Source organism: Fukomys damarensis, unplaced genomic scaffold (genome assembly GCF_012274545.1).
Source record: "Fukomys damarensis isolate Sample0158 unplaced genomic scaffold, DMR_v1.0_HiC HiC_scaffold_30, whole genome shotgun sequence".
Lineage (NCBI taxonomy): Eukaryota > Metazoa > Chordata > Mammalia > Rodentia > Bathyergidae > Fukomys > Fukomys damarensis.
Window position 1 is genome coordinate 51,293,655 of NW_022900942.1, and position 16,512 is coordinate 51,310,166.

Consider the following 16,512-nt stretch of genomic DNA (forward strand, 5'->3'; position numbering starts at 1 on the left):
CAGGGACAAGGGGAAGAAATGAGAATCAAGACCTATCATGTAAAGGTACAGAATCCCAATGAGGAATGTAACTGTATTGTATACCTAGATTGTACCAATAAACTCAATAAAAAGAAAAAAGAGACAGGAAGGGTTTAGCTTGACATAGCAGCAAGAGGGATTCCAGTGAGACTTCAGGGAGAGCTTCCCATGAGGCAGCTGTGCATGTGGAATGCGGGTGACCAAGGACGTGGTGGTCCCAGCCCTGCCTGCATTTGCTGGCGCAGGCTCAAGCTCTTTGATCTAAGCTTGCTTCAACTTCCTAGGGAGCCGGTAAAGATATTTTCCACCCTTGTTGTACATCATCCCTGCCATCTCCTCCACTGTGGAAAGTTAGCCCTGATCACTTTTCTTTGAAACACTTCGAAGCATTTCATAGATGGTTCATCACCGTGGGCCGGAATGGAGTTTTGTGCAGGAAGAAAACTGAGCTGGTGCAGAGGACCTGTAAAGCGTGCAAGGTCTACCAGTGATGCAGAGACTGAGCAGGTGGGGACCCTGCACAGGCCAGGGATTGCTGTCTGTCCAAGATCATATGGGTCTCGAAACCAAACAAACAGGGAAAACTTGTTTTCCTCTGGAGGAACAGAGAAACAGAGAGAGAGAGAGAGAGAGAGAGAGAGAGAGAGAGAGGGAGAGAGAGGGAGAGACAGACACAGACAGAGACACAGAGACAAGGAAAGAGACAGAAATATAGAGGCATAGAGTGACACAGAGGGAGAGATAGAGACATTGACACACACATGCAGAGAGAGAGTCAAATCAACAGCAGCTTTGCCTGAACTTTAGAGCCTCTGAAAGCCTCAGAGCTGTTAGCTGCGTCTTGTAATAACTCTGATCTTTGTGCTAAAATGGAATGCTAATCAGCCTAGCTTTGCCCGCCTTCCTTTGTTACCTGGTTGCTAAGTGATAGCTAAATATTAGCTAGCTGATCATAGGTGAGTGGAAATTTCTACCCCATGCTTTTGTTTGTCGTGATGAAAAATAATTCAGGGTATTTGAGGAAAAGAAATCCTCTTCTAGGTCTTTGGCTCTTGAATTGTTTGTACAAATTCTCCTTTCTAGCCTGTCAAATCCAGAGACCAGAAGAGGCAAGAAACAGATGGTTTTATGAGGTCCTAATGTGCTCTTCTTCTTGGCTTTTTTCGAATGTCTGCCATGTTCAGGGCTAAATGTCTGACAATGCAAAAAGCCTGAGACAAACGGTAGGCTTCCCATATTCCGTAACTTTGCTAACCTCAGCTTGCTCACCCACAAGATGGGGTGAATGATGGAATTTAGCACTTGGCTTGTTGTGACCAGCAAACACTGGACACTATTACTGCTCTCACCACCGTCACTGCCGTGTGCCAGTCTCTCTGTGTCAGCGGGTGGCCATTCCAGAGGAAGTGCATATTTATCTTCCTATTTCAAATTCTGCCTGCAATACAAGTGTTCAGTTAGGATGAAAACTATGGTGTGATGAAGGCCACTGAGTCTGAAAGCTTTCTCTGGTAGTTACGCCCAAGTGTGCTGCCTCGGGTCACAAAAGTGGGCCAAGAAGCCTTGTAACTGACACATAGAATTAGAAAGTGCAGGTGGAGTGGTGGGTAGATTTGTTCTTGAGCTCTGGTATCCTTGAAGTCACAAAGATAATTTGGAGTATCTTTGTCTCAACTTTAAAGCAGCTCATTACTTCACTGGAACTGCATGTGGTGGATTTCTTTTCTTTTCTTTTTTTTTTTTTTTTTTGAGACAGGGTCCTGCTAAGTTCCCCAGGTCAACTACAACTGTCCTATCCTCTTCGGTTTCCTAGCTGGGGCTGCAGGTGTATGAGGCTCCCACTGGATTTTGAATGAATTCATCAGTAACCTTCTGCTTACATTGTTATATGATAAATGATACAAAGAGGCAGCCACTTATGCGTGGTCAAATTACCTCCTAGATGTTAGGCTATAGATCCTGGTGTGTCACTAGAGAGGTCACAGGCTACACCTGGTTACAAATGTAATCAATCTTCAACCTCTATTATCAGGGCTAGACCAGGCTTGAGGGAAAAAGATGGAGATTTCATCTCTAGTCCTTTTACTTTCTTCATAGTTTCTTTTGTTTATATTTTCTTTCTTTTTTTTTTAACCCCGGGATTTGTATTTATGGCCAAACACCTCGACTATGCATGGGACAGGGGACAGAGGAAACAATGTCCGTTTCATTGTGTGCACTTTTATTTCATCCCATCTTTTGTTTGTGGATCAGATAGGCAGATCCTTAAGCTATGTTTTTCCTGATGTTTAAAACTTTAAATCTTGCACTGGCAAAGACATAGTGCACCTTACTGATCTTTCTTAGGATGCTCCTGATGACATGGGAATCTTATTCCTCTTTATTGGCCAAGGAAACTCCTGGATCAAAAAGCTCACTCACAGGAAAGCATGAGTCTTTTTCTATCTCGTTACCACTTTGGCTGTTATCAAAGATAACCAGAGACTGCTTTGTTTCTACCTTTTTCCTTCGGTGTCCACTTCTAACTGAACACTTTGATGTGTATTATTGTTTTTGGTGGTGCTAGAGATGAAGACCAGGGCCTCCTAAAGGACAGACAAGTGCTCCACAACTGAGCTATGCCTCCAGCCCCAAAATGCCTCTCTTTAGGATCTTCCTTTCAGGTACTCAGAGAGAGGAAGTAACGGGACCAGTTATTCACCATCCTCACCACCAACACCATTGGGCAACTGGTTTATCTTCTGGGCTTGTTGGCAACCTATGGATGGCTATTCTTGGCTTGACCCTCTTTCATCTAATCAGCTGTTCATTGAGTGCATGTATGAGGGGAGTGGAAAGACCCTGGAATTTGGAAAGAGATGAATAGCATTCAATGGATCCATGTACGCTCTCACTCAGGGATTTCTCTTAAATTGTCAAATGGAAGGAGCCAGAGCACGGCAGGAATGGTTGTGCAACATTTTCCAAGAAAGCGTTTCTAAAACTGTCTAAACCTTCTTGCCCTGTGGCCTAGCAACTCAGGTATTTGCCCAAGGGAAAGGAAAACACATTGCAGCCAAGACCAGAGTAACTTTATTTTTGATAAAATGAGAAACAGCCCAGGTATTGATCAAAATAAGCATACATAGCAACTTTGACATAATTATAAAATAAAATGCTGTCAGCAGCAAAAGCAAATGCACTCTGTTGACAGACAGCACCTTGCCTCTCAAAGACATTATGCTTAGTGAAAGAAGCCTTATCCCAAAGAGCATGCGCTTCCTAACTGCATTTGCATGAAGTCCAGGGAGAGGCAAAGCTAAGAGCTGGGTAAATAAATAGAATGTGTGAGGCCCTGGATTAAACCCCCAAGTAATTGAAAAGAAGAAAAAAAAAAGTAGTCTCTGGAGGCAGGGCTGGAGCGGAAAGACATTACTATTTTTGAGGTGACGGTAATTTCACATACTGAAAGAGTTTTTCTTGCGGGGAGCGGTTATACGGGTGTGTGCATTTATGAAAGCTTAGCAAATGTGCACTTAAAACTGATGTGTTTCATTGCATGTAATTTTATCTCAGGAGAAAAACCATGTAAACAAATCTTGAACCCTAGCTAATGATACGGACCCTGATGCACTTAGGAGTCAGTGCACATCCAGCTATGCTGTAATTTAATTTGAAATGCATCATGAAAAATAATATGGGGTGGATGGATGAAGACAGGCTTAGAGAGTTGATGGGTAAAAGAGGGAGCAAGGAGAGTAAAATGTGAAGCCAGGCCCCGAGATTTGTGCCAGCTACTCTTTCTTTTTCTAAAAAAAAAATAAAGAAAAGAAATGCTGATAGTAGAGAGTTATTGGTGGGAACCTGGATATTCACTAAAAATTCTTACAGCCGGGCGTGGTGGTGCATGCCTGTAATCTCAGCACTTGGGAGGCTGAGGCAGGAGGATCGCTGTGAGTTCGAGACCAGCCTGAGCTATGTAGTGAGTTCCAGGTCAGTCTCAACTATGTAGTGAGACCTGTCTTAAAAAAAAAAAGGAAAAAGAAAAAAATTCTTACACACTCCCTGTGTGTGTGCCAATTTAAAAGGATGTTGGGGAAATGTCAACTGAGGTATAGAAGGCCATTCAGTTAATTTGTGTGCTAAATGTGAGGGCATTTCAACAACAGTAACAAAATGCCACACGTAAAGCACTGTGCTGTGTAGTCAGGAAACAGAATAAAGATCTTAGCTCAGAGAGCTCATAATATTTTACAAAACAGACACCAAAATGGCACCTCACAGCCACAAACCTGTCAATAGTTTTCGGGAATAGTTTAATTTCAACTGCTTTGTTTGTAAATGTAAGTGATTGATTATGGAAATAACTTTATGGTATTTTTGACTGCTTAACTTTGTAAGTCTTCCATATACACAAATTCACAAGTCAAGAGAAAAAAAAACTTTAGTCTGTCAAATGCTGTCTTCCGATTTTGGTGAGGGCAACATTTTTGCTGGAACTGCCTCTCTGTTGGTTCTCTGAGCTTGTTGACATAACATTTAACATTTACTTAAAAGGGAAAAAGGCACTCAGAATACATGGAAAAATCAATGAAAGTCCGAGGAAAAACCATGGTTAATGTTTAACATTCATGTTGGTTAGCGGAGCCTTTTTTAACCCCTCCCCGCCTTCCTCCTTTGGACCTCCCACATCCAGCCCACCCTCAGCTACAGCCTGGGGATGCTTCTGAGGAGTGCCCGCCAGATGGGCTTGCTCAGAAATCTTCTGTGGCTCTCAGATGCGTGAAATCTACTTCCACAGCCTTAGCCTGCGACTCCCGCCTTCCTCAGGCCGGCCCCCACCTGCCTCTTCCTCCGTACTTTCCACTGCATCCTGTGTCTCTGCTTTCCCCGTTCAGCTCTGCCCACCTCACCTGTGTGAGCCGAGCCTCTGATCTAGCTGACCCCGGTCTGTTCATGCGATCTCCAGTTTTCGTTAAAAGCCCACTCTCTGAAGAGCCCTCCCACATATCAGGGGTTGGGCATAACAAAGAGAAATTAATGAAGAAAGAGGAATCTCTGCCACCAGCCCTGGGATTTTCTGTCTCTGATGCCTTATTTATTATTTACGACTACCTCCGCTGTACTGTGAGCACCTACAGGGTAAAGGCTGCTGAGGCAGGAGATTGGGGCTGGGGCAAAGCAGACAAACAACTGGGCGGAATGTGTCAAGGGTCATAAAAACCCATGGCTACACACTGAGCGAGGTGTTTCCTAAAAAGAGAGGACATGCACAGAGCACGGGACCCTAAATGACATCATGCTTAAGGCTCAGCACTGTGGATCAATCAGAAGGATGCTATTTTTAATTCTTCATTTGAATATGAACTATTTATGACCAATCAGAAGGTGCTCTTTTCAGTCCTTCATTTGCATATAGGCACAACCAATCGAAATATAGCTAAGTCAGTTAGAAATATTGTAGGCACTCAGATAGGATGGGCCCTTGAGAGAGAGTTAGTGCAAGAGATGAAAACACATTACAAACATGTCTGAAGGTGCCTCAGGATAAAGATGAAATGACCAGGCCTACATACTTCCCCAAGGGATGAGATAAGGGGTAACAGCTGGTTAAATAAAGTCTAGACAGACACGAGTCACCTCAGTAGATGACCAAGACCCTCAGACCCTTCGCTTTCTTAGAAAGTTCTTCCTTTTCCCCATAATACTTGCTTTGTGACTTGCCTCCCACTGGATCGATATTGCCCAAGCAGCTGTACTTGTAAACTTGCTGGCTGATCATAGTTGGGTCCCACTTTGTGCGCCTACCTCGTGAGTTTGCTCTCTAACACTTCCCCTGTGAAGTGGGGCCCCTTGAGACCCAGTCAGGTCCCCTCCTGTCTCTCCCAGAAGCTATGCTTCTCAATAAACATTTCTACCCTTAACCTCCATGGTTCCTTAGAGTTCAGTCTTCGATTTTGGCGCATCTGACATCTAGCAGGTTGGGAGTTAGACTATTTCCCCTGTATCAATTGCAGGTCCAATATCATTCCTATATCAAAAAGACCCTGTTCTTGGCAGGAAACTAAGGGAGTTTTACTATAAACAGCTCATACCTGGCGTGACACCAAGGGAGTTTTTGAAGGGACAGATGTCTCAATGCCTTATTTGCATGAGGAAGAAGCCAATCCAGGAATTCTGGGTACAAAAGTCCTCTTTCCCCTTATTCTGGGGGTGTGTGTGGGGTGCTTTGATCCTTACCGGGGTCTACTCTTGCCCTTTTCCATTTTCAATAAACCTACTCCTTCCCTGTCTTTTCAGCGTGTCTTGTCCACGTCTTTGTTCGGGACCTCAAGAACCTGGAAAGAATCAAACCCCAGGGAACCCACCGTCCTAAGTCTGGGTCTTACTCATCTTGATCAAGGTAAAGACACTAAAGAGTGCTCTGCACAGACTGAGACTTCAGCAAATGTTTGTTCATTTGAATTTAGTTTGGCAGAAAAAGAATCAATTCTTAAAGTTAGTCCACATCAGGCTAAGTGTGTTATTGTTTATCCACAGGCATTATTCCCTTCTGAATGTAGCACTTTTACAAGAATCCAAAGGTCATGATCAACCTTCAGAAAGACATTTTGTATTTTACCACCAAAACAGTGGTACAGGCCTTACTAGACTTCTATAAGCAGGACTTCATTTCCTGGGAAATCCTGAAGCATCTCACTTTATCTGGAAGGAGAAAGTGAAGGAAAGTATTTGCCTTTGTGGGTTTTCATAGCTCCTGAACATGGCAAATTGCTTAATTCGTTTTTTTGTGTTTTTGTTTGTTTGTTTGTTTGTGTTTTAGCTTTGGGTGGCAATTGATTTTCTTTTACTGCATGTAGAGTGCCATCTTGTGGCCAAGAAGCATACAGCACTCATATTTTCCTGTGCTCTGGGGCTGATTTTGGGGTTTTGACAAGCTTTTGTAACTGTGCTTCTGTAATCCCACGTTTTTCCACACTGAGGATCAAATACAGGGCCTCCTTCATTTTAGGCCAGTGCCCTACCACAGAGTGTTCTATCTCCAGCCCCTATTATTCCTCCTTATTTCTGTAGTCTGGAGAATCTCCGAGTGAAGAAACGAGAGTTATTGGGTGATCATGTATACGGTTTACTGCTAAGCCAACTCCAGTTGGCCTTCATCTCTCGAGGATATACTTATAAGCACTTATGATTACTGTGTTGTGTGCGTTTCCCATCTTCTCTCTTTGCAGTGCCCCGAGAGCTGTCCCCTCTCCCAACACAGTGTTTTGTTTTTGCTTTTGAGAAAGATCCCATGTGAAATTGAGGAAATGGTAGGAGTCGTCTTTGGGAGGCGTGGGATTGAGGGAGCTCAAGACCACTTTAGAAAGGCCCAAGCTCAAGTGGGACTTTTAAAGGAGACTTTCTGCTGGAGTCTGTGACAGCTGTAGGTGAGGGGCGGCAGGACACCGGGGTCAGGCCCTATTGTACAGCTTTGGGGAAAAGGACAGAATAATAAACCTCAAATACAGTGAGAAAAACTTCAGACGATCCAAGCGACCAGACCACAGAAAGAAACTGAAAGACAGGATATTGTGAACTAATTGCTCCCAATATGCACTAAATCTTCTGTGGTGTTGATATCAGAACCCCACAAGCTCTTCTCAGAGTCTTCAGAGAAGTTGATTAGGTTTGGGATGTAGCTGGTTAGATGCATGAATCACTGCAGGTCTCGGAAATCCACTTTGAAAAATGTGATGGATTTTGAAAAATTCACAGTGGTCCTGCTTTACTTTATCAGACAAATCATCTCAGCTTGTCATTGTTCCTCTGACTGGTCATTGATTCATCAGTCAACCAAGTCAACCAACTGTTCCGTCACTGGTTAACTTCTGTAAGGCAACAATTTTTTTTTTTTTTTTTGGTACCGGGGATTGAACTCCAGTCCTTGCCCTTGCAAGGCAGGCCACCGAACCGCTGAGCTAAATCCCCGGCCTGTCACTGGTTAACTTCTTTGACACAGTTAGTGGAATAAGCACTAGATGACAAAGATCAAAAGGTCCCTTTTCTCTACCTTCAGTGATCTCAATGCTCAGTAAGGGTGGAGGCAAGGAGCAGGAATAACATACATGAAGCTATTAGGACATGGCTGGATTTTTAACACAGTTGTACATTCTTCATCTCGTTTTCTCAGCCTGGCTCATGTGTGGGTGGAGTTTTGTGACCCTTGGAGCACATAACTCCATTTTCACCCACCGATGGACCGATAACAGGTTTCAGATTATTCGTGTCCACAAAGCATTGTGGGTATGGTGGAATGGCATGAGAGGTGAAAAGCAACCGTTGGAAGAGTCTTGATTAGCATAGGGTATAAAAGAGGTCCAGTGGCATAATGAGGTCTACAGAGGGAAAACTCAAGGTCCATGTCCATTGCTGTGGGGCAGTAAAATGTTTGAAGGTAGACTATGACAAATTAAAGACATATATCATGATCCCCAGCCCAATACCCCCTGCTTTTAAGGGAGTATCGTTCTCCATGGAACATGAGTCACTTAGAACATGTAACTGTGCTATGAAAAATTAGCTGTAAATGAGTATGTGCTAAGCAAATTGATGGCAGTTTTGTAAAGTTGTTCATGTGAATAATAAATACTATTGATGAGAATTGTTGGAGTGTTTGCATTTTAGGATCCCAGGATATTTTCTTTAGAAGTGACTGCTATACTGTTATTTATTGCTGTCCTCCTTCTTCCACGGGTGATTTGAAGATGTTAAAATTGGAAGTTGGAACTAAAAAAATTCCAAGAATTCAAGGCGTTTTGTTTATTCTGAGTTAAACTTGTTTGATTACACTTGAAATAATTTGAACCTCAGGGTTATGGTTTTATTTTAGGTAGACGGTCTTTTTTGAGAGGTCTCGTTAATTTGCTGCTCCTCAATTCAAGTGATCCTTCTGGCTCTGCCTCTTGAGTAGCTGGGGCTACAGATAAACGAATCGTGTCCAGCTTGTCTTTTATTTTTAACTGTGTCTAACCAAGAGACTTTGTGCTGGACCCATCTACTTGGGAGGCTGAGGCAGAAGGACATAAGTTCAAGTCCGGCCTGGACAGCTTTGAGACCCTGTCTAAAAATGAAGACTGAGAACATAGCTCAGAGGTAGAGTGTTTGCCCTAGCACATGTGAGCCTCCTGAGTTTAGTCCCCGACACTGCACTCAAAGTAAAACAACCTGCTGGGTGGCGGTATATGTATATAAAAAAGATATGTATCACTAGTTCTAGATCAAAGAAGATCAATATCTACTTTAAGCATGTTCCTTTGGAAAAATTCAAATTGTTTTTTTAGAAAACTTAGTGACTTCTGGAGATACAGGGATAGCTCTGGAAAGCTTTCCTTTTGTAAAAAGAAATACACAACTACATATTGGCCATTACTGAACAACGAATGCAGCAGAGATTTTATCCATAATATTCCATCCCTGTTTTCTGACTGGGGAAGGACCTCCCATTGGAAGAAGAAGTTGTGGGTCTGACTTTGGCTCAGATAGAGACAGATGACCACAGGTGTTTTTCCTGGGAGATCTCATTTACAAGAGGAAGTAACCCTTCGATGCTGTGCACCCTTCCCTCTAACCTTCCTTCCACCAGAAGCCTGCGATATTTCTGCCCACCTTGCTTCTGCCAGAAGCCCAAGCCTCCGCCCATTATTTAGCTCTATATAAGGCTCTGCATCTTGCCCCTCCTTGAGACTCAGACTTTGTGTGTAGCATCAGCGCTTATGCATATTAATAAATTGCTATGTTTTTTCTGTTGATCTGTGCATAATCAGTTGATTTCATAGACTAAGCTGTTGAATTTTCAGAGTAAATTTATAATTTCTGTATGTCCCCAACGAATCTTTCCATGGTGGTAGAAATATTCTACCTAGACTTATGCTGTTCAGTTGCTAGCCACTTGCCACGTAAACATAGCTTGAGAATATCAGTGCCAATCTAAAACAAAAAAGTATGTAAAAACAAACTAGGTGGTGCACACCTGTAATCCCAGTACTCAGGAGGCTGAGGCAGGAGGATCACTGCAATCTGAGGCCAGACTGGGCTACAAAGTGAGTTGAAGTTCAGCCTGAACTATAAAGCAAGACCCTGTCACAAACAATCAACAAACAAACTGAACAAGCCTTTCACCAACTTTATAACCAGGACTCTTTTTGAAGGATCTGGGCCACTTTGAAAGCCAAATACTAAAGAGGAAGATAGCAGTCGTACTTCTCCTCTTCAAGAGCACGGAGCTCCATACTGTTAACTTGCTACCTGCCATAGAGATCAAAGAAGTTTTATTGTTTCTCTGGATAAAGGCAATTAGTAGAGTGGAATTGTGTCCAACAAAGGGTACTGGCAAATCCTCTCACATGAGAACAAGTTTACCTTTGTCTGGTGAACACGTGTTGTGCTTGGCTGTATAAAAAGGAGAGAATTTTTCCGGTCTCAGCAATTTCTTTATGGGTTCCAAATGATGTATGTCACATTCTGGCTTAATGCTTATTTAACAGTAAAACCATTTTCTCTCTCTTTTTTACCTTTATGTAAAGGTCTTCTAGGTTGGCAGGGGATTTTGTGTTTCATTATATTTGCTCAACAAAAGCAACCAGCTAACCAATCCACACAGAGAGGTGCAGTTAAAGATCAGTCGAGGACCGAAGGTGGAATCCGAAAATATACATCACAAAAAAGAAAGCACAACAGAAGGAAAGATAAGTGAAAAAGCAGGTGGGACAAAGGGAAAACAAATACCCAAACACGCATCTTAAATTTAACCGTGTGAATACTTGCTGCAAAGCTTTCCATTGGAAGTCAGCGTGTCAGCGTGGATGAGAAACTAAGACCTGCCCATACGCTGTTTATAAGAAATGCACGGTGAGTATACAGCATAGACGAGTGGAGAGTAAAAGGAGCAAAAAGATAAATTACGGAAACACTAAGAAAGCGGGCGTGACTATTTCAATGTTAGGCAAAGTGATTTCCGGACAAAGAAGACAACCAGAGTTAAAGATAAAGAGGTCAACTCTTCAGGAACACGATCATCCTAAATGTGTCTGTATTTAATAACAACACAGGTAAAAAGTTTAAAAATATAAGAAGTAAAGGAAGAATTACTGTATAGGCGGAAGTAAAATAAGGGGTAGCAGATTTTATTTTTTATTTTTTTCTCTCATTGAGTTTGTTGGTACATTCTAGGTATACATACAGTTACATTCATTACTGGGATCTTGTACCTTTACACAACAGGTCTTGGTTCTCATTTTTTCCCCTTGTCCCTGCCCTCCTTTCACCCCCTCCTCCCTTCCCCATTTACAAACACTCTATGTCCATTTTTCGTTTTCTCATTTTTCCCCTTATTCCCTTTCCCCTACCCTTCCCACTTTCCCTACACCTTTAGCCCTTTTCTTTCTATTTCACATTGTCAATTATATCATTAGGCAGCAGATTTTAACAGTCCTCTTTTACCAATTAATAGATACGGCAGAGAAAAAATGAAAACCGAAAAAAGTCACCGGTAATGATGTAGAAGATCTAACTACACTAAAAGAGTAACTAAGAGATTTTTGGTGTGCTACGGACGGAAGATTTAGTTGTCTGAAACTCCCCAGTTTTTAGGTGATGCTGTATGAGCAACATCTTCTGTTGCCCATTTGGGCGCAGTGGGGATTGGAACGCGGCCAGCGGCGGATCGGCTGAAAGAGCTCCCTGTGCACTTAGGGTGGGAGGCTGGGGTCTCCCTGCTGCTGGATGCTCGCTGCGCCCCCGTTGTGAAATCCTCACTGACGTACTGTATGGCCCTGGTGGGGTGGGAGACCAGAGTGTGCCACCCCAGGCAGGATTTTCCAGTATGAGGAACACTTTGGGCTGATTATTTAGAGAAACTGCAGACACAGGCAAGGCTTAGAAGACAGAATCCGTTTTCCTTTTGTCAGGGACATTTATGTAAGGAAAACATGCAGTTTAAAAGGCAGCTCCCTCTGTGTGTGGGGAGAAGATAATCCTAAATCACAATTTGTCAGTCAACAAGGCACTGACTTAAATCTACACGACAAGCCTCGCGTTGCTTACCACACTTTTCCTAATGGCCTTTTTGTAAGTTACCTTCTCTGCCAAGAAGCCAGAACCAACCCTCTTTTTTTTTTCTTTTAGCCCAAGTTGGTAGGCAAATAAACTGAAAGCCTAATTTAAGAGTATGTTTGTTTGTTTTTGACAAATAGCTGAGTCTCAGGCCATCAGAGGCCACCACTTCGTTACACCATGTTCAGGAGAGGCAGATGCTGAGCAGTAACCAAAAGCTGTTTTTGTAGCTCGCTTCTATTTTGTCTTTAAATCTGCCTGTCCACTCTGCAGAGCAGAATTCTCCGAACCTCTTCTGGCACCAGGACCACCCAATTTCTTGAGTTGTTGTTTGGTTAAAGGGTTAAATTGATTTACAGCTTTTCGGCAAACCATGTACACCTGCTTGAAGCACCTCTGCGAGGTGCTCATTCGAGTTTCTCACCTGCATGTGTGAGATACACATTATTAACAGATGTCCTCTCATTAATCTGTGTTTTGTCACTAAGTCCCAGCTGAGCCTGGAAAGGCAAAAGGGTAAACTATGACAAGCAACTACAGCAGCCTCTTAAACACATTTCAGGTCATTGGGTCAGATGAGTGAGCTTTCTCTGGCCAGATGCAATGGGTTCTTGAGCTCCTTAGGAACAAGGCTACCAGGTCAGGCTAACAGAGATACAAGGTACCCAGGTAACTTCTGATTTCATGCAAACAGAAACAGATGGTCCCTAGCTTTGAGGGTTCAACAGTCCCATGGTGTGAAAGCAATATGCATGCACAAGAAACTACTAGGATGCTCCTAGGCTGGGAGTATTCAATGTATTTTTGACTTATGAGATTTTTAATGAATGACTAGTTTATGGGGATGTGACTCTGTCATAAGCCAAGGTGCATCTGTACTTTTTTTTTAACTACTGAATATATGATAAAAAATTATTCATTATAGATCTAAAATTCATATTTAACTGGGTCGTCTTACCCTCCGTGGGAAGAGAAATAATGCCCTTTCATGGTGGCTGGCTGTATGAAGATCTAATTAACTGACAAAGTAAAAGAAACACCTGCCTTTAGGGTACACAATCCCTTAAAAATTGAGATGCATTCCTTGCAAAATAGGATTAGCCAACCAGAAAGGAAGATGGCATCGCTCCAAAGGTAGTTTTTTATTTAAACATACAAATATAATCTCCCAAGGAACAAATGTAAAAACCAGTGCAAGCCACCTTTTCAGAAACAAACACAAATAAACAAACAAATCATTTAGAACACACGAGAAACAGGATAGGGTTTCAAGCTGCCCAAGGAGGAAGCTTAGCTCATGTTTGTTTCCTCTGAGTACACAGGCCGTGTTTACATTTTCACACTGTGGAGACAAGTTCTCATTGCAGGCTTGGCAAAATTTGTCAGACTACAATAAAACAAAACAAAACAAAACAAAACAAAAAAACCCCCAAACCTCACAAAATCACTAAATAGAGCGTAAACAACTCTAGATCATGGAAGAGTGACCTTCGTCTTACCGTGGCTTACGATGTCTAAAAATATTTGCCCTTACATTTATAGTTAGCAAACAGCACTGTGTAAATCCTGTAAAAGGTCTACAAAAGTATAAATTTAATGTTTCAATTCCTTAGCAAATATCTCAAAAATTAAGAAATGAGACAGTATTTAAAACTTATGAACACTTTTGTGGTTGGAAATATTTCTATAACTTACTGTTATCCACATATATTTTGAAACATGACTATTTCTAGGAGTAATAAAGTACAATCTTATTTAAGAGTCAAACAACTTACTTAGCTTTTTAATTTTTTTTTGGTTTTTTGAGACAGGGTCTCGCTATGTAGTTCAGGTTGGCCTTTAACTCATCATGTAGCCCAGGCTGGCCTTGATCTCATGGCGATCCTCCTGCCTCAGCCTCTTGAATGCTGGGATTATAGGTGTGTGCCACCATGCCTGGCTATATAACTTTTTTAAAAAACCAAGGCTAAGGCACTGGGCAAAATCAGGTCAAATATTCAAGGTCTGTATGATATTTACTACTCATATACTAAGTCATGACCAGCTAGTCTAAGCCTTTGAGACATCAAAATAAAAACATGATTTGAATAATTACAGAAATATATAGAGTTTTAATATTTTTGGCAAGGGTACATAATGGTTTGTAAAATTCAGTTTAATTCAACAAATATTTCTTTGGCCCCCATGTGAGTCACTGTGGATATAAGGCAGTGAAATCGGCATCGTTTGTGCACAGGGAAGGATACGGCTGGTTAGTTTAGCTGCACTAAATTGCAAGTATTGAGAATATAACATGAGGTTTTTATCCCCCCATAGAACGTTATTATTATTATAAGTAAAATTACATTTATAAATTTTGTCCTGGATTATTCAATTGAATTAGAAGTATTCAAAATTCTCATGACTACTGAGACAGGAAAACACAATGCCATTTTTAAATGCATATGACATTATGTGCGTGTCACATGCACAGAAACTTGTATGTTTTTGCTGTCCCAGTCTTCAAAATATAATTCACTTCACACAAATGAAAAGAAAACCTACAACAAAACTGGGATCCCAGACTGTCGGGATCTTTGGATAAATGAAATGCTGACAATCTGCTAGGTGCAGTAATGGATAGATCACGTAAACATGAAATGTACACCACTGTGAAATGCACATCAATGTGAAATATTAATAGGGTTTACGAGGAGACCCCATCATTTTCCTGGGTTGCTTTCCTGGACGGTGATGTGTTAACTCAGTAAATTCTAAGAAGCCAGATTTACTCTATTCTGTTTTGTGAAAACTGTTTGCATAACTCACTGAAGGCACTTCGGAAACAGCATCACCACGAGGCCCACTGTGATTCGGGAAGCATTTCTAAAATACATTCCTGGAAGCAGAGATTGTGTGGACCTTTGAGGATCAGCGACAGGGAAAAAAGTGTAAGCTCGATGCATATTTATCTCTGCTTGTCTGTGAGGCTCACGAAGAGCCAGGCAGGTGGAAAATACACCTGCAGCCCCTGTTGGTTAGACTCTGGCCGAGTCTGTGGCTGGCCTCTGCTTAGGTGTAAGAGTGCTGCACAGTACTGTGCTTGGTGACCCTGGTGGAGGACGTGGTTACGGCAGAATTTGAATGGCCAGATCCTTCCAAACCAGAATGTGGCACAGGGCCAGGGACTCCAGCCCCAGAAACCACGGCCTTCCTAGCCTTCCCCGAGGCTTCAGTGGCAATTTGGTAACTGGATTCCAGAGTGGAAGCAGGGGTGAGCACTCTTTCTGTCACTGTCACATTCTGTCCTACGGCCGCCACACTGGGCACCACCAGGGCAGGCTGCACCCCCGAGCTGGGAGCAAGGACACTTTCTCTTTCCCTCACCATAACGTACTGTGCATCCTGCAGATGCTGGGTGCCTCCCCGAGGATGAGGGATGCCCCCGTTAGGCTGGATCACTCTTTCAGTGACCACGACATTACCCTCCCCAGCACTGTGCTGACCCACCAAGGTGGAAGCCGGCGCATACAACCTCTCCGTCACAATAAGGCTCTGGGGCTGTCCAGGACCCAGGACCACAGTGCTTGGTGGCATAGTGGGGCCTGTGGTATAGGACGTTTCCGTCATTATGATATTACCAGAAGCCAGTGGATCAGGAGGAGGTGGCACCACCTTCTGACCCTGCCTGGAAGACACCGATCTCTCGGTGACTATTTCCTGAGTGACCTTCTCTGCTCTGGTTTCCTGCAAGGGTTTGGGAACTTGAAAGCTGCTGCCAGAAGAGGAGGTATTCTCTGAATTAACCATGGTTTGCTCATAGAATGAGTGTGCAGCTGTGGTCAAATCTGTTTCTTTGACAGGTTTTTGCCTCTGCTCAATTTCCACATCCACATCTATTTTTTGACCCAAGCAAACTTCAGCCAGTGTCTTGAATTTAAGTCCCAAATCATCTAAGAAGCGGTCATCTAGTTCTCCTTCAATAAAACTGCAACAGCCAACGGAACCGTGAAGAGATTCTGTTTCTTCCTCGGAGTAAACCAGAAGGCAGTCTTTGGCCATGTGAATGACATCTTCCTCACTGTAGGAGGCTGCCTTCTAAAATGAAGATAAAAAGGGGGCAGATAATTAGTGATAGGGCTCCACATTTCTGTTTAAAATGCAAAAGCTGAGCCCAAATGCAAGGAGACAAATACAAATAGAGACATTGTACATCGTGGCTAGTGTGTATTTTTTAAAAATATTAATATGATAAAAAAAAGGCAGAGGGGCTGGTTTCAGATTAAAGAAGATTAAGTGTCATGACACCTACATGGAATTTATGCATAGGATCCTGGATGGAAAAACAACTGCTATAAATAAGACGTTCTGCAATAATGGACTAAAGTGAGATGTAGATTGTATCAATTTTAAGTTTCTGGATTTGTTCACTGTACTATA

The 16,512-nt window shown here is 42.5% G+C and overlaps 1 protein-coding gene and 1 long non-coding RNA gene across 2 annotated transcripts in view; one reads left to right on the forward strand and one right to left on the reverse strand.

Annotated features, from left to right (window-relative positions):
• Nucleotides 1-945: 945 nt before the first annotated feature.
• LOC104859196 lies at nucleotides 946-11,569 on the forward strand. Its single transcript, XR_779306.3, has 4 exons — nucleotides 946-977; nucleotides 6,301-6,403; nucleotides 10,566-10,890; nucleotides 11,492-11,569. It is a non-coding gene; the product is annotated as an uncharacterized LOC104859196 (long non-coding RNA).
• A 2,424-nt stretch (nucleotides 11,570-13,993) lies between these two features.
• The window catches only part of Dsg2 (desmoglein 2), a 30,781-nt gene continuing 28,262 nt past the window's right edge, over nucleotides 13,994-16,512 (reverse strand). Inside the window, exon 16 of the mRNA XM_033757407.1 lies at nucleotides 13,994-16,170. Coding sequence (XP_033613298.1) covers nucleotides 15,145-16,170 — 1,026 coding nt within the window. The 3' untranslated portion in view covers nucleotides 13,994-15,144. The remainder of the gene's footprint in view (nucleotides 16,171-16,512) is intronic.